This window comes from Palaemon carinicauda, chromosome 21, assembly GCF_036898095.1.
Source record: "Palaemon carinicauda isolate YSFRI2023 chromosome 21, ASM3689809v2, whole genome shotgun sequence".
Classification (NCBI taxonomy): Eukaryota; Metazoa; Arthropoda; class Malacostraca; order Decapoda; family Palaemonidae; genus Palaemon; species Palaemon carinicauda.
Window position 1 is genome coordinate 110,033,077 of NC_090745.1, and position 19,010 is coordinate 110,052,086.

General features: G+C 39.5%; 1 protein-coding gene across 2 annotated transcripts in view; it reads right to left on the reverse strand.

Annotated features, from left to right (window-relative positions):
* Positions 1 to 240: 240 nt before the first annotated feature.
* The window catches only part of LOC137615401 (tudor domain-containing protein 3-like), an 83,892-nt gene continuing 65,122 nt past the window's right edge, over positions 241 to 19,010 (reverse strand). Inside the window, exons 10-12 of one of the 2 annotated variants that reach the window (XM_068345259.1) lie at positions 17,619 to 18,363; positions 15,115 to 15,157; positions 241 to 1,848 (exon numbers count right to left, since the gene is read on the reverse strand). In XM_068345259.1, the coding sequence (XP_068201360.1) occupies positions 1,790 to 1,848; positions 15,115 to 15,157; positions 17,619 to 18,363 (847 nt within the window). In that variant the 3' untranslated portion in view covers positions 241 to 1,789. Of the gene's footprint in view, positions 1,849 to 1,874; positions 2,772 to 15,114; positions 15,158 to 17,618; positions 18,364 to 19,010 lie in introns of those variants that run through there. The other variant, XM_068345260.1, reaches the window with a different exon arrangement.

Genomic DNA, 19,010 nt, shown 5'->3' on the forward strand with positions numbered 1-19,010 from the left:
CAGCTTCACTCTAAGAACCTAAGATTCCATAATACACTTCCTTTTATTACACTTGGCGGTTTCCCAAAAATGATTACACTGATGTTTACAAAAACAGGTCTCTTGGTAATTACACAGTATACATAAAAAAGAGCTAACAGTGAAGCGCACTGGCTTGACTTATCTAAAGTATAATCAAATCCTTCATTACACAGTCAACAAAAATGTGAACCAGTATAGGTATAAAGTAAGACCACAGAAGGCTAACAAATAATTTAATGCGAAAAATACTATAAACACTGCATTTACATTATCATCAACAAAGTTATGAATAGGGCTACAGCTTGAAAAAGAAAATATCTGGATGCATTATCTATTAATAACCTAATTCGCTCACCTTTACAAAGAACTTCCTCTTTTTTTTTGGCATTAGTAAAGCTGAAAAGGAGCTTAAACTGCAGAGAATATAAGGCAAACAACTCATCAAAATACAAAACTGCTTAGCAAGTTCAACATTTTGTCATTAGGCTGTAAAAAATTTAACCCTGAACGGATGGCGGATTTTTTTCTTCTGTAGTATGCACGGATTTAGTCAGTCTGAATCAGTGAACAACATTTAGTATTATAAAAATAGCTATCAACTAAGTGTCATCTGATCCTAATAGAACAAAAGTCAAATAACCCTGATCAACATTGCAGCTTCAGTCATTTCGTGATGAAGAAATTGGTCTTCTCTATGTCATGAAGAGGACATTTCTTGTAGAAAATTTTCAAAATTCAAAATGCCTCCAACGACCAATGTCATAGGCAATGTGAAACAAGAATGATTGGGTCAACCTACCTTGATAGCATTATATTGACTGATATCAGTACTCTTTCCCGATATCAGTACTCTTTACCTCTTATTTTGCTCAATTATGTTAAAATTATGAATAAACAATATATTTTGTACTGTGTTTAACATAAAATTTTGTAAATTCATGTAAAAAACAGCAATATGAATATACTGTACAACGTGGATAACTACAGATGAAATTCATGTCAAAATAATTAGAGCCAGTGTGTATGCTTCTTTATAAAGAAAAGAGCAATCAATAACTCACCTACAGTATATAGGTTCCCATTATGCAAATAAATATCAAATTACATTATTATTTCCCATAAACACAAGTGAGGCCCAGTGCTGTATTAAAGTGCTATTATAAATAAATGATACAGTATTCAACAATATAAAAATTCTACTAAGAATATTTCCTGAACACATGAATATCCTCAAGTAACTGGTGGCTATAGCACATATAAATAAAAATTCACAGCTGTACTGGAATACAGCATAAATTTCCTTCACAGTTAAATAAAAAAAGATTTATCCTCAATTCTAGTGCGCACATAGCCATAAGAAATCAGAGATGGAAGTTGATATTGAAATGGAAGATGATTTAGGAGTCCTGTACCAGAGAAATATTGGCATTTTCACAGGAAGTACAAGATGTGCCACCATATGTTAACAAAAACAATGAAAGTAATGATGTAATTTGTGGAGGAATATTTAGGATATACTGTACTGTATTTAACAAAATCCTGTAGAATGACATCAAAACAAGGTACAGAAGACATTGTATGGCTGCTTTAAAAAAAAATCTTAATCTGTTACATATGACACTTAGCATTTTTAATTTAGGTATCTCCACAAAATACACCCCTACTAAATTGTGTCAACAATATCACACCCCTTCACACATTTTGCCTAATAACACATTATTGCTGGTATCTCCATTACTTTTTTCTAACCACCAAATTTCAGCAAATGCTAATTGTAAGCCCCTCGCCCACCCCTTCTTCCTCCACCACGGTGGAACTCCAAAGTACCTGCAATAAAAAATCAAAACTATGTTTTACAAATAAATTACAAGCATATTGCATCTACCAGTGTCACTATGCCTGGTTAGGTGAAGATAAAACTTATTACTAGATGAAACTAAATGAAGTGGATGTTAAAGATGAAATCAAATGCATCTTTTTCAACATACTCATTAATTTATTAACCTAATTTGCAGAACCAGTTGTATCACGACACATCCCTACAAAAAGTTTCCCCCCCTTTCTACTTTTATGACTATACAGTATCCAAGTCCCTGAGTAAAGCTTGATAAATGTGAACGGGGACTTCCATATAGTCATATTCAAACAGCATTTGCATCAATGTCAATTATTAAAATAACCGTAGTTGCTATGCCCTTGACCTCATGACCTTTAAATTTAAACTTAAATGCATGGAACCAAGAGTTAAACAAATAAATGCTCATAATTCTTCTTGGCTGAATATAAAGGTACTTGAGGACTGGGACATGTCAAACAACAGGGGTGTTAAAGATTTTGTGGAGCTTTCCATTCAAAGTACTGGCATATCGTTTGAGGGAAAAAAAGGTCTTTAGACTTTTATGACAAACCAACAACTTCCTGTTTTTCTCCATAGGCATGGCTAAAAATTTACTGATGCAGGAATAAGGTCCTTGAGAGCAACTGTCACCATTATAATGCACCAATTACAGTATAAGTGTCACTTTGCCTGATGGAGTCTGGAAGGTGACGCTTTCCCTGGACTGGAGATAATTTTCCAGCTTCCACTAAAATCCTTTCTAGCAGATGCACTGCTGATAGTCCACACGTGCAACCGGAGGAGTTGCAGATTGTAATAGATGTGAGGACAATGTGGCCATCCCATTAGATTCTCCCATGATGGCAACATCCTTTTGACTAATAGACCCAAAAAGCTTGGGAAATTTGGTCTGCTGTAATCATGGAGAAGCAATGAGGATCATATTCAAGTACAGTAAATCTCCATCATATAAACATTGAACTAAAAAACTTTTGGCAATACGAAATTGAGCCAAATCAATCTCTAAAAAATTAACATAGTACCGTATGCCTCAGTGGTGCTTGCCAGCACACTGAACGTCATTGAAAAATAAGGAATTTTAAAATGTAGGTTTATCAAAATCATTGTTAAAAAAAGAGAGAGAGAGAGAGAGAGAGAGAGAGAGAGAGAGAGAGAGAGAGAGAGAGAGAGAGAGAGAGAGAGAGAGAGAGAGAGAGAGAGAGAGAGAGAGAGAGAGATATTGCATAAAAAAAAATAAACTGAAATCCTTTTAATTCATAAATTCATGAAATATTTCTATATAATTCAAAATAATAGTGCATAAAATTGTTACAAATTGCCAAAATATGTTATTTTTATTAATAAAATAAATTTTTGAATATACTTACCCGGTGATCATATAAGCTGCAACTCTGTTGCTCGACAGAAAAACCTACGGTCAAAATACGCCAGCGATCGCTATGCAGGTGGGGGTGTACATCAACAGCGCCATCTGTCGAGCAGGTACTTAGTACTCCAAGCAAACAAAGAACCAATTTTCTCCTCGGTCTACTGGGTCTCTATTGGGGAGGAAGGGAGGGTCCTTTAATATATGATCACCGGGTAAGTATATTCAAAAATTTATTTTATTAATAAAAATAACATTTTTCAATATTAAACTTAGCCGGTGATCATATAAGCTGATTCACACCCAGGGGGGTGGGTAGAGACCAGCATTACATGTTTACATTATTATGAGCTAAGTATTTTTTATTTCATTTTAGCAGTTATTCAAAATAACAAACATAAAATAAATAAGTACCTGGTAAGGAAGTCGACTTGAACAATTACTCTGCCTTTTTAAGTACGTCTTCCTTACGGAGCCTCGCGATCCTCTTAGGATGCTGAGCGACCCCTAGGATCTGAAGTATCAAGGGTTGCAACCCATACAACAGGACCTCATCAAAATCTCTAATCTAGGCGCTTCTCAAGAAATGACTTTGACCACCCGCCAAATCAAGTAGGATGCGAAAGGCTTCTTAGCCTTCCGGACAACCCAAAAACAATAATAAAACATTTCAAGAGAAAGATTAAAAAGGTTATGGAATTAGGGAATTGTAGTGGTTGAGCTCTCACCCACTACTGCACTCGTTGCTACGAATGTTCCCAGAGTGTAGCAGTTCTCGTAAAGAGACTGGACATTCTTAAGATAAAAAGACGCGAACACTGATTTGCTTTTCCAATAGGTTGGGTCGATTATACTTTACAGAGATCTATTTTGTTTAAAGGCCACGGAAGTTGCGACAGCTCTAACTTCGTGTGTCCTTACCTTCAGCAAAGCTTGGTCTTCCTCATTCAGATGGGAATGAGCTTCTCGTATTAACAGTCTGATAAAATAGGATAAAGCATTCTTTGACATAGGCAAAGATGGATTCTTAACTGAACACCATAAAGCTTCAGACGGGCCTCGTAAAGGTTTTTAAATAGAACTTAAGAGCTCTTACAGGACATAAGACTCTTTCTAGTTCATTTCCAACCATACGATAAGTTTGGAATATCGAACGATATTGGTCAAGGCCGAGAAGGCAGCTCGTGTTTGGCTAGAAAACCAAGTTGTAGAACATGTAGCCGTTTCGGATGAGAATCCGATGTTCTTGCTGAAGGCATGAATCTCACTGACTCTTTTAGCTGTGGCTAAGCATATCAGGAAAAGAGTCTTTAAGGTGAGATCTTTCAGGGAGGCTGATTGTAGCGGTTCGAACCTGTCTGACATAAGGAGTCTTAGTACCACGTCTAAATTCCAACCAGGTGTAACCAAACGACGCTCCTTCGTGGTCTCAAAAGACTTAAGGAGGTCCTGTAGATCTTTATTGTTGGAAAGATCTAAGCCTCTGTGACGGAAGACTGATGCCAACATGCTTCTGTAACCCTTGATAGTGGGAGCTGAAAGAGATCGTTCTTTCCTCAGATATAAGAGAAAGTCAGCTATTTGAGTTACAGAGGTACTGGTCGAGGATACGGATACTGACTTGCACCAGTTTCGGAAGATTTCCCACTTCGATTGGTAGACTCTAAGGGTGGATGTTCTCCTTGCTCTAGCAATCGCTCTGGCTGCCTCCTTCGAAAAGCCTCTAGCTCTCGAGAGTCTTTCGATAGTCTGAAGGCAGTCAGACGAAGAGCGTGGAGGCCTTGGTGTACCTTCTTTACGCGTGGCTAACGTAGAAGGTCCACCCTTAGGGGAAGTGTTCTGGGAACGTCTACTAGCCATCGAAGTACCTCGGTGAGCCATTCTCTCGCGGGCCAGAGGGAAGCAACTAGCGTCAACCTTGTCCCTTCGTGAGAGGCGAACTTCTGCAGTACCTTGTTGACAATCTTGAACGGAGGGAATGCATATAGATCTAGATGTGACCAATCTAGTAGAAAGGCATCTATATGAACTGCTGCTGGGTCCGGGATTGGTGAGCAAAATATTGGGAGCCTCTTGGTCATCGAGGTTGCGAAGAGATCTATGGTTGGCTGGCCCCAGGTGGCCCAAAGTCTCTTGCATACATCCTTGTGGAGGGTCCATTCTGTTGGAATTATTTGTCCCTTCCGAATGAGACAATCTGCCATGACATTCAAGTTGCCTTGGATGAACCTCGTTACTAGTGATATGTCTAGACCTTTTGACCAGGTGAGGAGGTCCCTTGCGATCTCGTACAATGTCAGAGAGTAGGTCCCTCCTTGCTTGGAGATGTACGCCAAAGCCGTGGTGTTGTCCGAGTTCACCTCCACCACTTTGCCTTGAAGGAGAGACCTGAAGCTTTTCCAGGTCAGACGTACTGCCAGTAGCTCCTTGCAGTTGAAATGCATTGTCCTTTGACTCGAGTTCCATAATCCCGAGCATTCCCTACCGTCTAATGTCGCACCCCAGCTTACGTCCGATGCGTCCGAGAAGAGAACGTGGTTGGGAGTCTGAACAGTCAGGGGAAGACCCTCTCTAAGGTTGATATAGTCCTTTCACCAAGTCAGACAAGACTTTATCTTTCCGGAAACCGGGATCGAGACCGCTTCTAGCGTCTTGTCCTTTTTCCAGTGAAAAGCTAGATGGTATAGAAGAGGACGGAGGTGTAGTCTTCCTAGTGACACAAATTGATCCACGGATGACAGTGTCCCTACCAGACTCATCCACAGCCTGACTGGGCAGCATTCCTTCTTCAGCATCTTCTGGATGGATAGCAGGGCTGGGGGCTGATCGTCTTGTTCAGCAACGTCCTCATCAGAGGGTTCCTCATCCGAAACTGATGGGGAAACGGCAACGGAGTGGGCAACGTCTGACTCGCTGAATCCGGTCGCACTGGTGGATGCGTGACGGAGCCGGACGCAATATCCTGGCACTGCTGCACAGTCTGTGAACTGTCAACAACCATGGGTGCGCGAGGAAGTACAGCGTCAACCCGAAACTGTCTAGACTGTCTGGGTTGTGCAGTCAACACCCTACCGGGTTGCTGAGGTTGACGCACTGCGTCACAACAAGTCACCTCTGCTGGTTGTTGAACGTCCTGAACGTCAACAACCACCTCCGAGCGTCGCTTAACGTCAACGTGCGACTGGCAACCCACACTGGGTCGCATCGGTGGAGGAACCACCTCAACTGGCAGACGCGAGTAGGTTACCTCAGCGTCAACAGGGCGCACAACCGACCGGTTGGAAGGTTGTTGGCCAGAAGGAGGAACCACCTCAACTGGCAGACGCGAGTAGGTTACCTCAGCGTCAACAGGGCGCACAACCAACCGGTTGGAAGGTTGTTGGCCAGAAGGTTCTTCTCCTCATTTAAGTCCTCTATCAAGGACGCAAGCTTGGACTGCATGTCTTGCAGCAAAGCCCATTAGGGTCTACGGGAGCAGGTGTGGCAACAGACGGGGTTAGCGACTGAGGCGGAACCATTTACCATCCCTGAAAGCCTTGTTATGTGTGACATAATAGTACAGCAAAACTTCAAAGGCTCGACAAAAGTTGAGAAGTTGACCTGTAAACAACTTGGAGCGTCTCCTGGCTAAGCGCCAGGGCGAGTCTACCAGAATTGAGAAGTCTATCTGGGCAGAAGCATGAACTCCCAAGCCGAGAACTTCTCTCGTGTCCTATCAGACTCTCGCTCTATAAGCCAGTTTAAAAGAAGGGAAATCAAAGGCTGTATCCCTAAAACTCCTCCTGGTGCAAAAACCAGTCGCCTAGCCAACGTAACGCTCTCTAAGAGAGCGAGAGAGCACTAGCTTAAAAACAATGGCTTCGAAGTAGCTAGGCCTAGTGTAAGTTCTGACGTTTAGGCGAACGAGGAGCAGCAGTTACAAGATCCGGACGAAGATCCTTAAAAAATCATCATGATTTAATTAAAGTCCATAGGAGGCTAAGCAGCTTAAGGCTCCTCTCCAAATGACAGAGTCCTCAAGGGAATATCAGTAGGAGGGAGAACAGCACTTTCTCATCTACAGGAACCTTGTCCGATAAAAGCTAGGTTATCTCAGTGAGTCTCTCACTGGTGCATTAGTAGCAGACCAGAAGGCAACGTCATGTAACTGCTTGACAGTCTGTGAACTGTCAACCACAACAGGTGCGTGAGGACATACAGCACTGGTGCATTAGTAGCAGACCAGAAGGCAACGTCATGTAACTGCTTGACAGTCTGTGAACTGTCAACAACTGAACTGTCAACCACAACAGGTGCGTGAGGACATACAGTGTTCACTCGAGACTGCTTTGACTGTCTTTACTGAGCAGTCAAAACAACTCTAGAATGCGGAGGTTGACGCACCGCGTCAAAACAAAATAACTTAGACTGTTGTTGTACCTCGCGAACGTCAACGGAAGGTTCCGTGCGTTACTGAACGTCAACATGCGGCTGGCAGGGTACACTGGAACGCATGGGTGGCGGGACTCTCTCAGCTGGAGTGCGGCAGAAGGTCGCCTCAGCGTCCACAGGACGCACAACCGTGTTGGTTGTAGGCTAGAGGTTGGTGCAGTGTCAACCTTCTCCGCACGAAAGTCCCGCATCAATGACGTTAACTGAGACTGCATGGTCTGCAGCAAAGACCACTTAGGGTCTACAGGAGCAGGTGCGGCAACAGACGGTGTGACTGCCTGATGCGGTACCGCTTTGCCTCTCTTAGGAGGTGAGCAGTCGTCGGAAGACTGCAGCGAGTCCAAACTGACCCAGTGGCTACAACTGGGCCGTTGGACTTGCGCGGAAGGGACCGACTTGCGCTTAATAAGCTGCGAGACCTTGGTCCATGGTTTCTTACGAGAAACCTCTTCCGCAGACGAGAAATAAATGGGCTCTCTCGTCTTTGTGTGGGTGGGGCGATCTTGGGTAGATACGCCCGAAACCACGGAGGGAAACGTCTGTTCGTTGATCAAGGCCTGACGAACCCATAAGTCGTTCGACATTACTTCTCCCCTGGGCTTGGGAGCTTGCAAGAGGTCCCGGACTAGGTGAACGACAGGCACGAACAGACGAACCCTCGGACGCAACACTGTAACACTTTGCGCATATCACTTTATCACTTCGATTTTCTGTTTTGCACTTATTTCACTGAAATCAAAACTTTTACTGATTTCTACCTGAAACACGCAATTCTACCCTTCATTAAAAGGTAGTAATTGCGAAAACAGTCGTATAATGCTGCTCATTAATACTAGCAAAAAACAGAAAACATATATAAAGATAAAGAATTCAGTGGCTGGGAAAGAGACTAAACACTAGTTCAAATAAACTACGTTTACAATCTCTCACCTCACATAGCCTGGGGACAAGAATAAAACCCTAGAAACGTTTTACCTTCTTCCCCGTACAGCGACTAGGGAGGAGAGTAACACGAGAACAACGTTACCCGCTTGAACGGAACGTTTTTTCTCCTCTCTCTCCCTCCGTCTCTATCTCTCTCTCTCTTTCTCTCTTGATTTCGCACCTGAGAGAAGAGCCCAATTATATATCGTCAAAAAAACATGTTATTTGACTAAAGGAAAAAACTGAAAGGTTTTCCAAATAAAAAGTTCCTTTAATTTAGAATTTAAAACATTTAAGCTAAGAAAGAATGAACGAAACGTCAGAATCGATTTACTCTTACTGCAAAGTGAAACCGTGATACACTCTCTCTCTATCGTAACGATAGAGCGCATGTTGAACGTCCTGAACGTCAACAACTGGGTAGTCTAAAAAACTAAACGTTAGTTCATCTTTGAAAACAGTACGAAGACTATCAAAGAAATTCTTTCATAAAACATTAAATTTAAAAAGTTTTAAATTCTTTAAAGGCTAAATACGATATAACGGGCTCAACGTTGATTAACTTCGGTTCCAAGTTAGGACCGCCTACTATCAGGAAAGGTCGCATATAAACAAAACATAAAAATTTATTTTTTATATGTTTATAATAAATGGAAAGTTAATCGAAGAGGCCTAATAAAGGCGGAGAGATATAAAATATATAGATCTATAACGTGTTAAGCAAAATTATTAAAAACCTAAACACACTTCCGTCTAAGGGAAGGGTCGGCCATTTAAAAGTGAAAGAGAGTCCATACTCTCTTTGTCACCATAATTAAATCTATCCAAAACGAGTTCAAGTTTTGAGATGAAGATAAAACCCCTGCATAGCGAAAGCTCAAAACTAGAATAGTGTACTTCACCAAATAGTTGTGAAAACAAATCCAGTTAGTAACAGCGTATTAGTAGGTCTTGCCGGTAGCCCGACAGAGAGAAAATTGGTTCTTTGTTTGCTTGGAGTACTAAGTACCTGCTCGACAGATGGCGCTGTTGATGTACACCCCCACCTGCATAGCGATCGCTGGCGTATTTTGACCGTAGGTTTTTCTGTCGAGCAACAGAGTTGCAGCTTATATGATCACCGGCTAAGTTTAATATTGAAAAATAAAATCTTCATCTCATAACTCTTTGTACTCGTAATATCATTACAGTGATAAATGTTGTACTGCAATTTCCTGTTGTGGATACCACTCTTCAACCCTTAGGATATTGAAAGGATTTGCCAATAGTGTACAACATGCACTAAAATGAACGAAGAACCCCAAAAATACAGAATCACTTGATGAAACAAAAAGAATATGATTTTTTATGAAATATATAGCTATTCATTGCTATAATTTGGAACAATAATGAGAAAATAAATTAGCTGCTAGTGTGGTTTTTGGATGTTTGGCAACATAGACTATTCTATTTATTTTTAACAAAATAGGAGGAACTAATACACTTGAATTATAGTCAAACACACGGGTACTGTATCCCTAGGAGGTAATTACTTATGAAACACAAAATATACACTAGATAGGCAAAATCAAATATAATACAGGTGGTTTGAGTACCATAAGCCATGTGTTCTGCAGTTCACGGTAAGATCACTTACTACGTTTTCTCTTTATTTAGATTTAAAATTTCCTCAATCTGATTTTAACTTGATTTTATCAAAGATTGTGCATCAAACATTCTTTATAGATAAATTTTATTAGTTTACTAGCCTTATTACAAAAGAAAAACCTATTAAGAGTACTGTACAGAAAATATAATGCAGTGCAAATTAATCCCTTTTTAAAAGCATTTTCCATATGAAGCACAAATAACTGTCAAAATTCTTGATATGGCTTCCATTTATGTCAATCAGTATACATAGACATTACAGTTAGGGCAGTCAGCTGACTGAAAACTTAAAAAGATATTGAAATTGTTGGTCAGTGAAGTGTGAATAAAATTAAATAGATTACAGAATACTAATTCACTTGTTACCTAAAGGCAGGAATTATTGCTACGTTCATACCTTACTTAGCTAGTGATAGCAGGATCACCACACAGAAAACAGTGCAGGGTTGGGAGTTGCAAGTGAGTTGTGATATGTCAATTCCTATATGATGTTGAACTAGAAAACTTTCAGCTTCCGAACACACACTTGGAATCCGTCTGCTTTATATGGTGGTGGGTTACTGTACATGTATTATTGTATTGGCCCTGTAATGAAGATTGCAAGAAAGGCTGTCCCAGGTTATCATCATGGCACTTGTACCAGATGCTGATCAATCCAGGAATGCTTAGAAATAATTTGGAAAATTTGTCCTAGTTGATAGGGGCTAAGTGGACTACAGATATGTATAAGATTCCATATTATTTTGCACACATTTGGGAGTGATGACTACTCTGATGGTAACACTTGATCCCAGCGGCTAATAGTATCTCTTACTATGTTGTACCTCACACGGAAAACCCAGAGAATCTATGTTAAATCTGCTCTTAAGTCCATAGAAACATTCATACTGTATTACCAGCAGACTCATGGAGGGTGATCTTGAGTACTCCTCCACATTGCAAAGATATGCTAATTTAGTAAACATCCCACATTGCAGTAATAACTGATGGGTGAAAGCCGTAAGGAGAGGAAAGACTGCTTTCAAATGTATAAAGTTGATATGACTTTCCAACTCCTCTGACAATCATAAAATAAAAGCAATATATGTGGGTGTTCTATTCCTCTTTTGAGTTATCTAAGAATAGTAATAGCTCAGGAGCAGGTGGTCCTAGACACTCATACTCAATAATTGGCTGAATATTATCAGCACCTGAGGTTTACTGGGAATTTTTGAGAACTTTGGCTAGATTACTCTTGGGTTTTAGATGCCGATTAGTGAGCACACAACCAAAGTTTTGGCAACCTAATTAAAAAAAAAAAGACTGTGATGCAATAGCTCCTCATTTCCTTTTATATAGAGAGCAGATGTATGGACAATAATTTCTGCTCCTGCCATTCCTCAGTGAATGAGAAGTACAGTACTAGTGTCCACACATTTAGATTTATCTTTCAAATCTGACAGTTTATTATAAATTTAGTACTTCTTCAACACAATGTAGATGAGAAAATGTACTATAATTTTCATATCCAAGAGGACCTGCAAGCAAGTCTTCAGTCTTTCAAATTATTCTCAAGGGGCCCTCTAGAAAATAACAAAGGGTACTCACGACCCATTTCAGCCAGTCTGAAATAGTTTCATCAAGACAAGATGATGATTCCCTTCCTATTACTAGTATGGCTGTGCATGTTTCCATTGTACAAATGCCATACGCCTTATCAACCTGAGATGCCTTCTTATCAATACAAGGAGTGACATTCAGCGCTGACCCCTTTGATATCACAGCTACTAAAAGGAGAAATCATAACCTAAAAAGCACTCAAGATATTTTCTAATAAGAGACATGACTATGAGGAAGGAGAATCGGGATTCAGTTTTCCATACCAGAAATTTGAACCACATACAGGATATGAAAGTTCAGCACTAGTAGAGCAAGTCTTAGTATTTGCTACTCCCTTATGAGACTTCTATTTGTAAGGAATATAAGGATGGAAAATAAGGTAGCATGGAGAGTGATGGTATCCATAAATAAGTTAGCATTAGTTGAGAAGTTGTGTGCCAGGAACCACATGAACCTCTGCCCTGAAGTCCATCAGGGGAAGTAAGACTGTAGGTGTTGTTCATTGATCCCCAAAGATTTTTAAGGACTAAAGTGCACATTGAATTGGTGGAAAAGGGCTCTCCTTTTTCTGGAACGTGTTTGTGGATGACTACTATTGCCGTTTTGGATTTAATTGATAGATTTGGCAATAAATTACTTGGTGTCACAAAAAATATAGGGACGAGCATAAAAAATATTGTATGGCAAATATTTTTATGTTGAACAGGCTGATATAATTCTGTCTTGATAGTTTATATTTGACATACCTATTCTAATCTTGTTACTGATCTTAAGATATTTTATATTCTTTATCTATGACTTCTCATATATAGTTTATTTATTCCCTTTTCTCACTAGGCTATTTTTCCCTGTTGGAGCCCTTGGGCTTATAGTATCCTGCTTTTCCAACTAAGATTGTAGTTTAGCTAGTAGTGGTAGTAATAATAATAATAATAATAATAATAATAATAATAATAATATAAACTTTACAATTAACACTTCATACCAGAGACAAGGTAAATTCATAAAAATCTTATAGCTTTTATGAATTTTAAACAAAATAATATCATAAAAATTGATTAAATTTTTTTTTAAACGCTGCTATGAAGATGATATTGTGAAAAGTTCAGCTCCTATAAGAAACAAGAGTTGAAATTAATTCCCTCCCCAAGTCTATAAGAGAAAACCCAATTACAATCATCATCATCTTGGATATCGGTGAGGAAATGCCTTCTCTAGCTAGTTTACTTTGTCTTTGTTTTACACTTAACCAGCAAACTTCCACAAAATTCACAATTTCATGCTGTTAACCCTTTTACCCCCAAAGGACGTACTGGTACGTTTCACAAAACCCATCCCTTTACCCCCATGGACGTACTGGTACGTCCTTGCAAAAAAATGCTATAAAAATTTTTTTTTCATATTTTTTATATTTTTTTGAAAAAAATTCAGGCATTTTCCAAGAGAATGAGACCAACCTGACCTCTCTATGACAAAAATTAAGGCTGTTAGAGCAATTTAAAAAAAATATACTGCAAAATGTGCTGGGAAAAAAAATAACCCCTTGGGGGTTAAGGGTTGGAAATTTCCAAAGAGCCTGGGGGTAATAGGGTTAAATGAATATACCCTTTCACACTGAAAATTAAATGTGTAGATAATGACAAGTGTTGCTAGAAGTAGGGTTTACTACACAGTATGTTACAGTATTATTGAATTTTTAACTGTGGGTAAAAGGGGGTTACTATATATCATTAGTGAATTTTAACTGATACTATTACTGATCTGCAATCATAGTTAGATAAGCAGAATACTATAAGACCAAGGAGACCATTCTGCACTGAAGTGTAACTGGGGGAAAACCCCAGCCATTGTGCTATGAGGTACAAGTTAAAATGAAGCTAAGTAAAAGTCTAAAATGTGGGTGCGTTTAGGGGCTGAAGGGATGCTATAAAGTCCCTTAAGTAAAAGCCTGTAATGCACCTTTGTGGGGTATAATCTGAAAAGCCCCACAAGGGAGAGCAACCCAGTATAGAAGAAATGAAAAGTGAAGAGTAAACTATGAATGAAAACTAATAATATAAATAGGGAAGGAAATCAAATAACACAAAAAAAAATGAAACATGAAATGCTTAGCGTGAGCCGTCTCAACAAAAGTGTGTTTGCATTAAGTTTAAACTTCTGAAGCTCCAAATACTGGATTTAATAACATAATTTGCAAGATCATTGCATACTTAGGTTACAGTTGGAACAAAGCTCCTATAAATCTATGCGACACAAAACCCCTCAAAATAAAAGGCTAAACAGTTGGAATTAACTGCATGTTTAGTATTACATGATGAATGATATAATCTGGTAAGATCTGATGCAAAGGATAACCAGAATGATGTAAAAAAATTTACACAGCATGCACAATGAGCCATTCTATAGGCAGAGCCAGATATTCATACAGAAATGGGATAAGAAATTCAAACAACTCAAGTTTTTGTCTAAGTTAATATGTGAATAAACAGCTTAAGGCCAAACAGTAAAAAAGTGACAGAATAAAAGAATAAAATTTCCTCAGGATAGACAGGTCTCCAAAAACATGAAACACTTTTCAATGAAAAACTTTTTTTTTTTGGCACTATCAAAGAGATAGACGGAAGAATTTTCTCAAAAGGTATGCTGTATTTGCAATCAAGAAAGCCAGATATAATTTTAAATGAGCCGTATACAGTTAAAGAAACACTGTCAATGAAAAGATCTGAGTGGTGGGTATCCAGAACCTTAAACCTAGAAACAATTATATTTGGAGCCCTTCTAGGGCTTAACTTCAACCCATAATTTCCACCATGCACTAATCTTAGTTGGAATCTCAAATGAGCTATTCAACAAAACAGTTCTATATTCAGAAGATGGGATTAAAACAAATTATAACGTTTTAATAAAATCCTTCAAAATGAATTTCACTACCTGGTTGTATCAGATCTTTTCTTTACTCGGGAAAAGACATTAATTTATTGATTAATTAGTGTATTCCATTACCTCATTTCAGGACTCGATGCATTTCAAAGTTGCACACCAGTAGAAACCAAAATAAAATGATGAGGGAAAGATAAATGAAAATATTAACATCAAACTCCCTCCAACTGGTCATCTAAACAAATTCTGAGTCAAATATCAATACTTGAATAATACTTATGATTGTAAGTTTTTAACCATACTGAATTAATAACAGATGGGATATTATTTATTATAAACTGTTAAGAGTAGGTTTAAAGTAAAAAATACACCCTTTCATATTACTTACCAGAGAAGGAGTAATCAGCGTCATATCTGCCATGACTCGGCGCCTTGGAATTAAAAAAAAAAATATATTTAGTATCCTGAAACATAGGGTAAATCCATGAAAATTTTATATTTTTCCTAACCATACAAACCTGAGTCCTTTAATAGGAATATGACTTTAATGCCGCTGAAACGGCCATTAAAACTTAACGAGGTAGTTATAACTATTGGCACGTGGTGTGGGGAAAGCTCCACCCACCTGTCAGTCATCAAGACTTGTAGATTTGACTTGTGGGTCTGGGACTTATGGGATGCTTGAGAGAGGAAGTGTATCTTGAAAGATTCAGGTTTAAATACCGGTTACCAAGAAGTGAAGGACCTTGTTGGCAACTGAGTGTATGTGATGGGACATCTCTGAGCTCGTAAGAGCACTAAAAGGGTCCTGGTTGGTCAGCTGCTGATGTTACGTGTGTGGATTGGTCATGTGGGAGAAGAACATGTGACAAGTGATCACATTCCCTACCACACAAGCAAGAGGGAGAATTTCCACTGACCTGAGAAACCCGAGGTGACCAATCCAAAGTTGGCCAATCATGAGGTGAACGAGGGTTTATTCCCAATTGCACTTACTTGGGGAATATCTTTTTGGTTGTACAAATAAGGAGACTGATCACTGATTCCTACTACCTTTTGTTTTATATGATAGGTAGGTAATGGAACTTCACCACAAGCAAACCTTCCTCAGCCCAGTATGAGACTGAGCACCAAGACACCTACCTCGTGGAGTCGGTTCTTGGTAGCGCACAGTCTCTTTCTCGCATATGAGTTGAGAGACTGCTTGGACCCTCTTCATACTTTGCAATTGGTCAAGCGTCCAGGAAATCGGGAAGAAGGGTAAAGCCATATATCTTGACAAACAGTGCATGTGCTTGGTCATCTACATGATTGAGCATGCTCCTGTTCCTCAGAGCAAAACACCTTCCCTGGGTTAGTCGGATCCTGTAACCACATTTATCTTTTGTATTCAAGGAGAGATCAGTTGGAGTCTCCTAAGACTCCTTATTCAATTGGTCCCCCTGAACTTCTTCAATGGTTTATTTTTTTACTAAGAAGCAGCAGTGTCAGAAGAATCTGCCAAAGATGAAGAAGAGGAGATGGAAGAATTACTGGAAGGCAGGAGGAGGAGCTCATGTGCTTCCTCTCCCCAGCCTTCTACAAATTTGAGGCCTTGGAGACCAACGATAGCATCCCACCAAAGGAAAAGGCCACAAGAGCCACTTCAAAAGCAGCAAAGACCCTATCAGCAAGGGCCATGTCATCTAAAACCTCCAAAAGTGTAGCAGACATTGGGATAGTCCCTGCAGAGACAGCCTCAGAAGACTTGGTGGTGGCCAAAGCCTTCTTCCACCAATGGCTAACCATAAAAGCCCTAGAAAGGCCAACTTCCTTAGGGTTAGGTCGTCGTTGTAGAGACAAAGGTGAACTCTGCTGTAGAGGTGGTCTTGATTTGCACTTATAATAAAGGGATGACTGCAAACAATCAGGCCCCCTGCAATTGTGCACAAAGATGATGAGGATCAATGATAGATTTCAACATGAACCTAACACACTTCTTATCAGGTTTAATAGGACACAACCACATATCCTTTCCCCTTTTCCAATTATTCTACAATGAGAAAAAAGACAGCATTGATATAAAAAAAAAAAATTGAGAGGCAGCAAGAGATGATCTTATTGGCGGAACTTCAAAAGTTTAGATTTGCAGTGAATATTTTCATGTTAAACAGGCTGACATAAGTCTCTTTTTATAATTTGTATGTGAATGATCTATTTAAATGTTGTTACAGTACTCTTCTTACATTATGTTATTTTAATTGTTCATTACTTCTCTTGTAGTTTGTTTATTTCCTTTCCTCACTGGACTATTTTTTTCTGTTGGAGCCCTTGGGATTGTAGCATCCTGCTTTTCCGACTAGGGTTGTAGCTTAGCTAGTAATAATAATACAAACAAAACAATGAAAAAACGTATCACTCATAGATTTCACAATACCATGGGACTCGAGAGTGAAAGATAAGTGGAGAGAAAAAATAGGAAAGTACCAAGACCTAGAAATTGAATTGAGAAGGCTATGGAATATGATAAGTAGAAGTGGTGCCAATAATCATAGGAGCACTAGGGACCGTACCTGAGTAATTGAAAAGGAATCTTGAGAAACCAGCACAAACAAATAATAACAATACTTACGGCTGAAGTAAAAAGTGCTAGTCTTGATAAATGATAGGTAGGCAATTATTTCCCTACATTACATATGTAGGTAGTTATAACTACCAAGTTTTAATGGCTCTTTAAACTGCACTGGAATCACATTCCTGCTAAAGGATGATGGTTTGTATATGGGTAGGAATTTTTTTTAACAGAAGCACTAATTTTGAATCTATTGTAGGATCTCTCACAGTTTTATCTCAAAAAGGCAATAAGGATCTGATGATGAAATTAATCAAATTGAACTTAAAACTCATACTTACTGCGTGCCCATCTGCCATGTCCTGATGTCTTGAAACATACATATTATTCTGAAAGTCCTTGCTCAGGTCATGTGGAGCTCTGTTACCTGGGCCACCCCTTCCTCTGTTATTTCGTTGACTATTGTTAGAATAATTATATCTACTGTCATAGTGATTTGAGTCCCCTCTATTGACATTCCCTCTGTATCCCATGTCCTTATTGTTAGGGTTATTACTTACATCTCCATCATTCCCTCTGTAATTTGTATTGTAATCCCCTCTATAGTAATTGTTACCACCATAGCTGCCATCCCTTCTAGCACCACTATTATTATTACCACGGCCACCTCTGCCTCCTTCGTTGTATCGATACATACCATCTGTGTCCCCTCTATAATTCCCACCACCGCTGGCCCCATACCCACCACCACCATACCCTCCTCCACCTCTAAATCCACGTCTTCCGCCCCGTCCTCTGTTTTCCTGATAATAATAATCCCTCTGTGAATTATCATAGTCCCTTGTATCACCATTTTCCCTCCCATAATTCTGCTGTCCACCGTATCCATTGCGGTATGCAGGTGGCTGGTATTCTCTTCCCCCAGAAGAAGCTACTCGAGGGAATTGTCTCAACATTGCAGCATTTTCTTGATGCTCTTTTTCTTCCATCAGTTCTTTACTTTCAATGTATGTTCTATTACTTGGGGGTGGTTTTTCTTCTCCTGGTGCTGGCCAATTTTCAGTCGTCAAGTTTGGAGGCGAAACACTGTAAAGACATAAGAGGAAACACTAAAATTACTTCTAGTGACCATGCTCTTATCTCAGTAATGACAAGTATAAATATGACAAATTCGAAGATAATTTGTATTTTTCCTAACCATACAAACCTTAGCTATTTACAAAGGGTTATTACTTTTAGCGTAGCTGAAATGGCGAGCCATTAGAATTTAACGAGGGTGTATTACCCCCGCGCTAGTTAGCGGGGGGGTAGGGGAGTGGTAGCTAGCTACCCCTCCTCCCCCTCACACACAGGTGAATACTCACTTTCACTTAGAGGTAGGACTTGTCTTGGGGGACAGGGCTGGCGGGCAAATATGTGTAAATAGCTAAGGTTTGTATGGTTAGGAAAAATACAAATTATCTTCGAATTTGTCATTTGTTCCGTAACCGAAATACAAACCACGCTATTTACAAAGGGTGACTTATCCCTTAGGAAGGGTGGAAAGTCCCCAGCCATACTGGCTTTGGCTTTACCCGGGGACTCAGAATCCGAGTGAGTCGCACTCGAGAAAAGGAGTCCCTGCACCTCACAAGTTCCTTGCACCGCAAGGAACCATGTGGCCTACGTAAGCTTGTGTGTGAAGGAAGAAGTGTGACCCGTCCTAGGCAGTTGACCTGGAGTTCCAGAAGGAA